This window comes from Pelophylax lessonae (genome assembly GCF_965119305.1).
Source record: "Pelophylax lessonae genome assembly, chromosome: 5".
In the NCBI taxonomy this organism is placed as follows: domain Eukaryota; kingdom Metazoa; phylum Chordata; class Amphibia; order Anura; family Ranidae; genus Pelophylax; species Pelophylax lessonae.
The window spans coordinates 284306619-284319144 of NC_138772.1; the positions used below are offsets into that span (position 1 = coordinate 284306619).

The following is a 12526-nucleotide window of genomic DNA, read 5'->3' on the forward strand; positions in this document are numbered from 1 at the left end:
CCCTTGTCTGTGTTATACAGTTTGTCTCCTCCCTCTAACTGCCACTTTTGCTGAACATGTTGGCTTGTTAAAGAAAAATTTAAAACAGACTTGTAGGTAGGATCAACAGGTAAAAATAAATGAAAAAAAATTAATGCAGCCGCCACAGCTAAAAATTGATAAGCTGCAAAATAATACATTTTTGTTTTTGGGTTTAATACTGATTTAATGCATTGGTCAGTTTTGCTACTGTTGTGTGGTGATCAGCCCTGGCAATCCCATACAAGTACAATGCCCCCATTCTGTCACCTTGCATTGTCAGCTGCAGTTGCATAGGGTTATGAATGCTTACTGAGCAGTATTCTATTATTGTAACATTCAAATGTGTTATGCAAGTATAACAGCCAAAGAGTTGACATTACTGTGTAAAGCCTGTTAAATCCAAGCATCCTCCCATGATTCTTAGCCTGAATCAAGACATGCACGAAACCAGTTTTTAGTATAATGATGACTTTTAATCATTTAAAAACATTTTTTTTTTTTTTTGTATTCTTTGTGGATGGGAAAACCTAACACTTGTATATAGGGGTTTTCTCAATTTGACTGCAAAAGCGGAAATACACTAACTCTAACCTTTGCACCAGTACTTTCTTTACTAAAAGGTTGACTTAGCCTTTAAGATAAAGTTTTCACCAAAGATTATAATGTGTAGTTCTTAGTATGACCACAAGGTGTCACTTGTGATTTTTCTGTCTGGAGTGGACAATATAATACATTCCTCTCTGCAGCAACATTGCGATAGTGACATCTACAGGCCGTTTAAAATATTGGACACCAATAAGACTAAATTAACTGTCCTGAAACACATGGCACACAGGGTTAATTAAAATACTGTCTTCATATTGGTACAAAATCAGTTGGCAATGCCTAATCTAATATATGATAACATGATCAAACCAACAGCATAGAGTAAAGCATATAAATGAGTTATAAAAATATTTTTAAAAACTATGCTTGCAATCAGTTAACAGGTATTGAGAATAACAGTAGCTAAACTGAAAATTTTCAGCATCTCTGTTTTTGCTAGATTGCATAATCTAGAGGGTCATAGGATGGGTGCTGCTAATATATAGTGGAGCTGAAGAGTCATTGAAAGGATGAGCAGATGAGGGAGGGCTATTGCCTATTATTGTCTCGCTGCTTATCATTGGCACCTGCCTACAGTACAAGTTCACAGGGAGCAGAGGATGCTCATTCCATCTTCTCTGCTCTGACCTCTTGCACATCTAAAATCCCAAGGACCAGCAGGGAAATGCCAGGACCTGAAATATAAGAAAACCAGATTATGTTCTTTATATCTTTGTGACCTCCCAAGAACACTTTTTACTATCTGATGAAACTCTTCCTTCTGTACAGCCTTCAATGTTATAGATTAAAAAGAGTAAGTAGGACTTGTTCATTATTTTTTTACTTGATAGTCTACAAACAGCATATAGCTGTTAAATGATTGTGATGTGTCATTGATTACTGATATATCTATCCATCCATTTTACTATTTATTCTGTGTTTTGTTTAGTTTTTTTTTTTTTTTTTTTTTTAAGGAAAATGTAATTTCTTTAAGTAAGGATGCAGAAGATATGCAATACATTCATTGCCTTGTATTCTGAATGCTAAAATAAGTATTTTATTTCAATTATTAAAGTAAAATTTGAACTTACCTTGTGTTATATTTATTTTTTATTATGCTAAAAATATATTGGTAGAGCAATACTATTAATATTATTTTCCCTCTCTTGATTCAACTTTTTTTTCAGCAATTTTATGAAAAATAAGATCCAGTTTTTGCATTCTGCGTAATATATAACTTAATTTGCGTTGGATTAGTTTGCTGTGATTGTGTATACTTCCATGTAGAATAAATACTGTGTGGAACCCAGTATGCGCTGCATGGGGTAGTGCTGGGGTCAAAGTCTCCGCTTTCCGATTGATAAATTCAGCACCGCTTTCTTACACTGAGCATCCTGACTCTGTAACACTAACAGAAATAGACTTCTAAACTGCTGATTGATTTGCAAAATGTCAGCCTAGCATTTACCATTTTCTAGATTGTTGCTCCTTTTGTTTAGATTTGCAATTTCTTTTTTTTTTTTTTTTTTCCAAAATATTTTTATTTGGTATTAACAAGAGTTACAATCGTGAAAAGACAAACATTTTAAGAGCTTGTGCAGGCTTATGTAAAAGCGTGTTCTTATCCTTTTTTTTTTTTTTTTTGTGTGTTCTTATCCTTTTAGTAATCAATAATATATCTTATCAGTAAGCAGACCCTGTAGAGGAAATGTCGCTCTGTTTATAGAGTTAAAGGTAAAGAACTTTGGTGGGCAGTGCGCAGAAGGGAGTCGCTGTCCATTTCTGGATGGTGCTGAAACTTTTATTCAGCCCCTTCTAGGGGTTAATAAGCTTTCCATTCCCTGACGACTGTGCAAATTGTGTCACAGCATCCTGATTTTATGTCTATTAGAACAAGAAAAAAAATCAGATTATTTTACAATTAATCTTGGAAGAATTTTAGAGTAAATTCTTCCCTGTGCGTGGGTACCTTCTGGAGACCAAATTTTTTTTATTAAAAAAACAAAAATGCTTACAGGGAGGACATTTGGTAATGTTTCTTTTCCAGTGCAATTGATATATAGGTTCTCATGTCAATGCTCTTGGCGTGTAGACAACTGTTTAAACCTAACATACACAGTCATCGTTTATATAGAATTCATATTCAAAGTTTTATAGTTGTAAATGTAATTTGTGGAATTTGATATTAAACAATAGTTATCCTACAAAATAGTTGATCAGTGAAAAACTTGTCATTTTCTCAGTTACAAAATTTTCAGTACACCACTGTTAAGTCTGATCATTTAGATAAGAGATACTCAATACTAAATACAATTTTGATAGTTCCCTTTTTTTTCTTTTTTTTTTTTATAGATGGGACAGTTTTACAAATTTTTTTTATTTTATAAAACTATAAACTATTTAGACAGTTTTCATGTTGCAGTTATACTTATACATTATATTCTTGTTTCTACCTTCAGTCATGCAATACCCAAAGCCTAAAAAAATAAATATATATTTTTTTATCTGATTTTTTTTTTTTTTTATCTAGCCAATCTGAAATTTTCCACTGATGATGAATCTTATATGAAAAGAGGTAAAGACTCCAGAGACAGGAAGAGAGAGAGAGAGAAATATAATTTTGCCCCTGTACAAATCATTAGTAAGACCTCATCTGGAACATGCAATTTGGTTTTGGGCACCGGTTTACAAAAAGCTTCAGAGAACTGGGGAAAGTTCAGAGAAGGGCAACCAAACTGATAAAAGGCATGAAGTAGATCAGCTATGAGGAAAGATTGGATTAGAACTGAATTTATAGAGAATAGGCGATTAAGGGGGGATATGATCAACGTGTATAAACACATAATAAACATCTAAACATCCATTTAGTGAACTTGGAGTAGAGTTTTTCATTTTCAGTTCATTACAAAGGACACAGGACATTTTTTCCATCTGGAGGAAAAATAACTAACCTCTAAATATAGAAAATATTCTTCACAGTTAGAGCTGTGAAAATGTGGAATAGACTCCCTCAAAAACTAGATCTGGCCAGTATAGTTTTGAACATGGCTGGATGAATTCCTAAATGCACAAAATAGAATTGGATAGTAACATTTAATAGTATTAGCACCAGGGACAGTTGATCCTGAGAATATTTAATTGCCCTACTGGATCACATTGGATCATGTTTTATTGTTCTTCTTTTTTGCTTTCCTCTGGTTCAACTCTGGGTATAGGATTGTGTATAAATATGGTAATATATGTTTGTTTATTTTTTATATTAGTTGAGCTAGGTGGACTTGTGTCTTTTTTCAACCTATGTAACTATGAATAAAACCACATGTTATTTTTATATTTAATTACATATTGCTTTCAGATTTAGTTTGTCGGTGTGGTATATATGTAGTTTGCAAGAACTGCTGGCGTGTGTGTATGTTGTGGAGCTAAGTGCTCTGGGCAATTCAGCTCGAATTGCACAATTCACTGCAACACACATAGCTAGTGTAAAAGTGGTGTCAAGTGAACCTAAATAACGGTATATACAAATGACACCTCAAGCGTAGCATATGCCAAAACTGGGTCAAAAACTGAGCTTGACCTTGTTGTCTGACCTCTTACTGAAAAAGATTATTTATAAAATGTACAAATGTACAGGCTAAAATATGCAGGCTAACATCTCAGGTAGTATAGGCTTTCTACCTTTTTGAATATATATATATACAGTATATATATATATGACTGTACATTTATATCAGTAAAGGTGAGCTGCAATCATTTAGTATCCATGTATCAACATCCACCAGTCTTTCTTCTTCTTTTTATTCAAAATTCCATGTTACACAGAACTGAGAACAACAGTTTTGGGCAACATTGCCCTTCCTCAATTTCTCAAGTAATCAAAAACACTAACAACACATTTTATATCTACTAACATCAGAGCTGGAAGAACTCCTACAGCATTGACTCATTACAATGTTGCGTTATGGCTGTGGGAGTTCTTCCGGTGCTTCAGAACTGGTACTTTATCCACTTTATTCATTGGATTATATATATATATATATAATTTTATAATTGTATATTATGTGTGTGTACAACCTACAGTGTTTTATTCTAGTATGCTTTAATATTGTTTTAGTTCTGTATAGTGGCAAAATCCTAACAATATTAAGTTGAAAAGTGACTCTGTTACAGATTAATGGAAAATGGAGCAAATTTTAAACTTTTGCCCTTGATGACTTTTCAGGTGTCTAGCTGGACTGTGGTAAGCTGACGGATTTTTTAGTTTTTTGGCAAATTTCCACTCTAAGTGTTTGACTATTTTAAGTTAAATATACAGTACAATATTTTCAAACTATGCAAGCTTGGTCTTATGTGGAATCATATATAGGAAATGCAGTCCAAAAATACCCTTTACTATAAGCCATCTATCTATGTATGACAGGTTGTCAGAAGATTTGGTAGTGACAAATGAGCGAATAGGTGTGCAGAGGTTAGGTTTAACAGATATCTAGTTGAACAGATACAGCTACAGGATAAATATATCTAATGATACATATAAAACAAATTAAGAAATACATTGTTATGCAAATGAAAGGAGTTACTTGGATAAGGCTAAAATTACAAGGGTACATTCTTTACAACTTTCCTGTATAATCTTATATATAGTTTTACAAATACGTTAGTGGATTATAAAATGCATTTAATTAAATTAAATGAAATTATTCAACGTGACAGATGAATAACTGAAAGAGTAATAAACATGTATGATACATTTTTTTTTGGATTTAAAGGCCAATGGCCATTAAAGTTATTGGCAAGTGCATACCATTGCTTTCTGTGTCTTGTTTTTATTTTTTTGTAACATTATTGTATTTCTTTTCCCTCTAAAAAATCTTTTTTTTTTGTTATTCAGAATTAAACTGTTATTTGGTATCACATGCATTGCATTTTCCTTTTTTGCAGTATTAAAATTGTGGAATCTTCCAACACCACTGGATGACTGCATCAGAACCTCATGATTAAAGCTAGACCACCAGTGGGACAAATGTCTTCAGTTGTTGCACCTGCTAAAGAAACCAATGCAATGGGACCTAAAGATGTTGAACTTATACTTGTAAAGGAACAAAATGGAGTCCAGTTCACTAACTCGACACTGGTTAATCCATCTCAGACAAATACTGAAAATGAAGAGAGAGAGACCTGGAGTAAGAAGATTGATTTCCTTCTTTCTGTTATTGGCTTTGCAGTGGACTTAGCTAATGTTTGGAGGTTTCCATACCTGTGTTACAAAAATGGAGGAGGTAAGAAATTATTCATACAACAGATAAAGACATAGCTAAACCTAGGGCTTTTTTTCTCATGGAATAGGTGCAGGAACTCTCTCCTACCTACCTCCGAGCACCTTCCCTTAGTTCCAAACCCTTCCCGCATCTCAGTACCGCCCCAGAGTAAAATATTTTCTTGTGGTGCTAAGTGATTTGTATGGAATTTGTTAATGATCCCCTGCAGCCAACAGCAATAGACCCCCCCCAGCAAAAATAGATTCCACCAGCAACAATAGACCCCCCCAGCAACAATGGACCCCCACAACAACCCCCCCCGCAACAATAGACCCCAGGCAAAAACAACAGATCTCCCAGAAGCCAGCATTAATAGACTCTCCAGCAGCCAGCAACAATAGACCCCTCCCTCAAGAGTAGATCCCCCCCGCAACAATTGACCCCCAGCAACATTAGACCTTGCCAGCAAAAATAGACCACCATGCAATAGGAGACCCCCTCCGCCAAGAATAGATCTCCAGCAGCCAGTATCAATAGATCCTTCAGCACACCTCTGCACCCCTTACCATTACATACATTTAGCGCTAGAGATGCAGTAAATCCGTTCCCCAGCGTTCCCTCTGAAAAAAAGCCCTGGCTAAAACTATATATGTGAATAAATATTTCTAGTTCTGTTGCACCAGCAGCCAACCATTATTTGTAGTTCTTTTCAGCTATACAGTTTGACACAAATAAAGTCTGCAGACTCTCGTGTCACCGTCTGACCTCCAGCATCTATTGGTGAAGTACTTCATCTGCCTTGTCCACTCCACTCTCCTTTTTAGCCTGCCAAAACCCCTCCCCCTATAGCTTGAAGTACCAAAACCTGTTATGATGAGACTACAGTGCAAAGCAATAGAGTGTGAAGAGTTTAATAGTTGTCTCTCTCATTTGTAGTATAATTTCTGTGGTACAAAGGATTATGGGAAGATAATATATAGCAGTAATGCTAGCAGTATCAGATAGTTTAGAGTAAAGGGACCATATTTTGCAGAGGTGCCTTGATCCAGCAGTGTGGTTGTACATGTATTGGCAAATGTATTCAACAAAAACCTATGCTGGAGTGTGTGTGTGTGCATAGGTGTGCGCAGCCTATTGCATTAGGGTGTGCACCCCAAAGTTTAAATACACATGCATGTGTTTGCCTACATGTATATGGCCCCGGTACATTACTCTCCCGGCTGGCAAAGTGAAATAGAAGTGTGTGGCACTTCTCTTATGGCAGAGCAGGTCCGAGGGAGATCTTTCCCATCTCCTCACTGGCAAACAGAGCGATAATGCTAATGTGCCCTAGGTGATTAGGGTGTGCCCAGGCACACCCGGCACACCCTGTGCGCACGCCTATGTGTGTGTGTGTGTGTGTGTCTGCTGGTGTGTGCGTATCTTACAACATCCAGCTATATATTCCATTGCATTGTTTGAAGTGACTATATGGTCTAAAGTAATATTTTTTGTTTGAAAAGGAAAAATGAAAAGAGTTTAAACCTCTGTAAAGATTTTTATTCTGGTTGTGTCCTTTTTCAGTGATGCAATAAAGACTATTTCAGGCAGCAATAAAGACCCTTTTTAGGTAGAGCAAGAAAGGGTTAGATGGTCTGCCCTTTTTTCTGCTTATGTCCACATTGGGGAGATACATTTTATTCCTATCTAGGCCACAGTGGTCACTAGTCATTATGAAGACAACAATAAAAACCTGACAGAAGACCTTGCACTAACAAGGGAGTTCTGACGAGATGTCATTAACTACTCTGGGCAAAGTTTTTTTTTTTTTTTTTTTTTTTACCAATGAAGACCATCACTGAGAGACTTGCTTCCCACAATGCATCACATGCTTAGTTGTTGAGTGAGGCACCCAGCACATAGTCCTTATGTTCTGCAACATTTTTCATTTCTGTATTTTATTTTTATACACGCAATGACATGGCAGAATCAACACTGTTTTTGGGTAGAGATATTTGTCTCTGTCTGTGAACAATGAACTATGTTGAGATACTGGGCGTAAGAAGCTGCTAATCATTCAATCTTTACTTAAATCCATTATCTACTTGTGTTTATTATATAACCATTTAGCAAATGTATGTATGTGTTTGTGTTATTTTATAAAATCTTTATAACACACAATGCAACCTTTTATACTGTAATATACCTTAATACCTTCATTAAAGGTGTTTTCCATGGCTTTCTTTTAGGTGCTTTCTTGGTACCATATTTGTTTTTCATGATTATTGCTGGCATGCCTCTTTTCTATATGGAGTTGGCTATTGGGCAGTTCAATCGAGAGGGAGCTGCTGGAGTGTGGAAAATATGCCCTATATTCAAAGGTAAATATGTTTAAAACACCACATTGCATTACATGCAATAGATAATTCAAATATTTAAAGATCACTGGCGATCCAAGTATTAAATGCAATATATTACAGTCCAAAGTATCTGCTTTTATCCTCATGGTTGGACACTGCCTTTATAACAAATCTATTTTATATAAATGAAAAGAAAATTGTTAAGGAAAAAGTGCCTGTTGGTGTCCTGAATGATAGCATTTTATAGGCATATATATATCCTCCTACTGGAAACCAATGGAGTTCAGCAAGGTGGATATTTCCACCCTCACCCTGTTTTGTAAATAATATTGAAGGAATGAGAAAAAGGTTGAAAGCACATCTCCCAGTAAAAACATCCTCATGGGCTGGCAATAAACAGATACAAATTACAACCAATGGTTGTTGACATGGGTTGGTATAAATACCAGAAAGCATTTGGGCAGTTCATTTGTTTGAAACATTATGGAATGCTCTATACCTGTTCATTTTTGCACTTCTTTTATTGGTCACTCCTGATGAAGCTACTGTAGTGGTGAAACATGCTGAGTTATGGCAGAAGCACACACCCATAGCACTCAAAACTAGCCTTTCTTGTACATGGACAACCTGGTTGATGGCCATAGTAGTCCATCTCCACTCTCCATTGAGAACATAAAAGAATGTCAGCTGCGCTCAACTTAGCTCTTCTTGCAGTATTATTACCAAACAATACATTTACTGGATACAGCGATACCTCCACCCAAAACCAGCCTTCTTTGACACGTTTTATCCCTCCTGGCTTGCTCACAAGAATAAGGGAAGTCCTATCAATTTATTGAATATTAAAAAATATTACATAAAGAGCTTAGTGGAGTGCAGCTGACATGTTATGGATCATGTTTGAGAATGTAACGAAGAAGGGAATAGTACCACATAATAAGGGTAACCAGTAACCAGTGTGTTTAGGGTCCCCCAATATCCTCTACTTACTCCCTTTCCTTTCCCCTAAATGTGAAGGATTAAAGGAAAGTGAGTGAAGTGCCATATATGACTAACATATAACTTAACAAGTACCCCCTCCCGCCTGGAGACTTGGCTCACAATTTCCTCCAGAACATCTACAGCCTTGATGTGTTTCACGCCATAGCACTTATTTATAAGGATAATTGCATAGTCAGCTATGGAGTGATTAAATGTCAGCACTGTTGAATCCTTTGCCACATACAGGCCACCCAATCACTGCATAGCTGACTGCAATTCTATATAAGAAAAGGGAATGCGTGAGAAGAGATGACTCATATAGAGTTGACTTGTGTTCTTTATCCATCCTTTATACAATGATACAGTGGGTACGGAAAGTATTCAGACCCCCTTAAATTTTTCACTCTTTGTTATATTGCAGCTATTTGCTAAAATCATTTAAGTTCATTCTTCTTCCTCATGAATGTACACATAGCACCCCATACTGACAGAAAAACACAGAATTGTTGACATTGTTGCAGATTTATTAAAAAAGAAAAACTGAAATATCACATGGTCCTAAGTATTCAGACCCTTTGCTCAGTATTTAGTAGAAGCCCCCTTTTGATCTAATACAGCCAGGAGTCTTTTTGGGAAAGATGCAACAAGTCTTTCACACCTGGATTTGGGGATCCTCTGCCATTTCTCCTTGCAGATCCTCTCCAGTTCTGTCAGGTTGGATGGTAAACGTTGGTGGACAGCCATTTTTAGGTCTCTCCAGAGATGCTCAATTGGGTTTAAGTCAGGGCTCTGGCTGGGCCATTCAAGAACAGTCACTGAGTTGTTGTGAAGCCACTCCTTCGTTATTTTAGCTGTGTGCTTAGGGTCATTGTCTTGTTGGAAGGTAAACCTTTGGCCCAGTCTGAGGTCCAGAGCACTCTGGAGAAGGTTTTTGTCCAGGATATCCCTGTACTTGGCCGCATTCATCTTTCCCTCAATTGCAACCAGTCGTCCTGTCCCTGCAGCTGAAAAACACCCCCACAGCATGATGCTGCCACCACCATGCTTCACTGTTGGGACTGTATTGGACAGGTGATGAGCAGTGCCTGGTTTTCTCCACACATACCGCTTAGAATTAAGGCCAAAAAGTTCTATTTTGGTCTCATCAGACCAGAGAATCTTATTTCTCACCATCTTGGAGTCCTTCAGGTGTTTTTTAGCAAACTCCATGCAGGCTTTCATGTGTCTTACACTGAGGAAAGGCTTCCGTCGGGCCACTCTGCCATAAAGCCCCGACTGGTGGAGGGCTGCAGTGATGGTTGACTTTCTACAACTTTCTCCCATCTCCTGACTGCATCTCTGGAGCTCAGCCACAGTGATCTTTGGGTTCTTCTTTACCTCTCTCACCAAGGCTCTTCTCCCCCCGATAGCTCAGTTTGGCCGGACGGCCAGCTCTAGGAAGGGTTCTGGTCGTCCCAAACGTCTTCCATTTGAGGATTATGGAGGCCACTGTGCTCTTAGGAACCTTAAGTGCAGCAGAAATCTTTTTGTAACCTTGGCCAGATCTGTGCCTTGCCACAATTCTGTCTCTGAGCTCTTCAGGCAGTTCCTTTGACCTCCTGATTCTCATTTGCTCTGACATGCATTGTGATCTGGAAGGTCTTATATAGACAGGTGTGTGGCTTTCCTAATCAAGTCCAATCAGTATAATCAAACACAGCTGGACTCGAAGGTGTAGAACCATCTCAAGGATGATCAGAAGAAATGGAAAGCACCTGAGTTAAATATATGAGTGTCACAGCAAAGGGTCTGAATACTTAGGACCATGTGATATTTCAGTTTTTCTTTTTTAATAAATCTGCAACAATGTCAACAATTCTGTGTTTTTCTGTCAGTATGGGGTGCTATGTGTACATTCATGAGGAAGAAGAATGAACGTAAATGATTTTAGCAAAATGGCTGCAATATAACAAAGAGTGAAAAATTTAAAGGGGTCTGAATACTTTCCAGACTGTACATACTAGTGAGCAAATATTGGGAATTGGTATAATGACTGTCAAGTGTTTTTTTTTTTTAAAGACAATTTACAATTTAAAAATATATAAATATAGAAATATTTAGAGCACTGTCATATTTTTATTGCTGTGTCTCAGAGATTCTTTCTGTATTTGTTCTAATCACCATTGTCACTGAAACTGAAAGCAAGGAAAAGTCAGAACTTTTGAATTCAGAACCTGAATAGGGGGGAAATCTTCTAATAGGGACAGTTCTTGTAAGAAGAGATGTCCCTCTTTTTGGAGAGATTTCCTCTCACATGTTGTGGCTAAAGGACAGAAAGTATAGGGAAATATCTTAAAGGCAGGGGTTTTATTCTTTCCCAAGTCTATCCAACACAAGAAAAAAGTTTTGGCATAGATATATACCCGACTTTTAGGGCAGACCAGAGGTAGATATGTAGTGTGCATGTCCGATTTTGACCCCAAGAAAAGAAAATGACCCTATTTTACAACAGCATTATACATACAGTTGGGTCTCAATGCCCATCCACCTCTTATATGTCTTGCTGCCTTGTTTTGTTGTGCCATTGGTGTCCCCAGGATTTTGAGCTGTCATGGACAGAACACTGGCAACCATCAACAGTCAAAAGCTGGTAGGACAGACTCCCAATGACATGAGCTCTGGGAAGCCAATCACAGTGCAAGATGATTGGGAGCCCCTTCAACTGGGCTTTATTTAAAAATAAAGAAAAGTGTCAATTACATTTCTAAACATCATCAGACTTTAGGAATTAAAGTGGTTCCAAAGTCTAAACACTTTTTACCTTAATGCATTGCTTGAATTAAGGTAAAAAATTTTTAAGGCATCAAATGTGGCCCCTTACTCCCCCCCCCCTTAATACCTACCTGAAACATCATTCAACCAAGTGCTGTGCACATTTGCAGCTTTCCTCTCCCCTCATCTCTATCTCAATGGCTTTGCTGGGTCACCGAAAGCAATTGGCTCTCAGTGCCGTCAATCAAAGCCACTTACAAGGGAGTCTGACTTGGGGCCAAATCCTGCTGTCTTTGTCAATGGACACAGCAGGGGGGGTCAGGAGCAGGCAAGCATGAATGCCCCCTATTGGAAGCGGCTTACCATGGGGGCACTGGAAAGAGAGGAGGAGCCAGGAGCGCCAGCAGGGGGCCTGAGAAGAGGAGGTTTGGGGCAGCTCTGTGCAATTCCATTGCACAGAGCAAGTGTTAGAGATGTTTTTTTTTTTCCTTTACAATCATTTTACCTTTTTTTACACTATGAATATACTGTACATCACTAGAGGAATCCAATGAGTTTCCTTAAAACTCTCATTAAAAGTTAAGTGACCAA

At 37.5% G+C, this 12526-nt stretch overlaps 1 protein-coding gene across 1 annotated transcript in view; it reads left to right on the plus strand.

Moving 5' to 3' along the window:
- The first annotated feature begins 1320 nt into the window (after positions 1 to 1320).
- The window catches only part of SLC6A3 (solute carrier family 6 member 3), an 84558-nt gene continuing 73352 nt past the window's right edge, over positions 1321 to 12526 (plus strand). Inside the window, exons 1-3 of the mRNA XM_082257441.1 lie at positions 1321 to 1420; positions 5548 to 5885; positions 8093 to 8224. Coding sequence (XP_082113567.1) covers positions 5600 to 5885; positions 8093 to 8224 — 418 coding nt within the window. The 5' untranslated portion in view covers positions 1321 to 1420; positions 5548 to 5599. The remainder of the gene's footprint in view (positions 1421 to 5547; positions 5886 to 8092; positions 8225 to 12526) is intronic.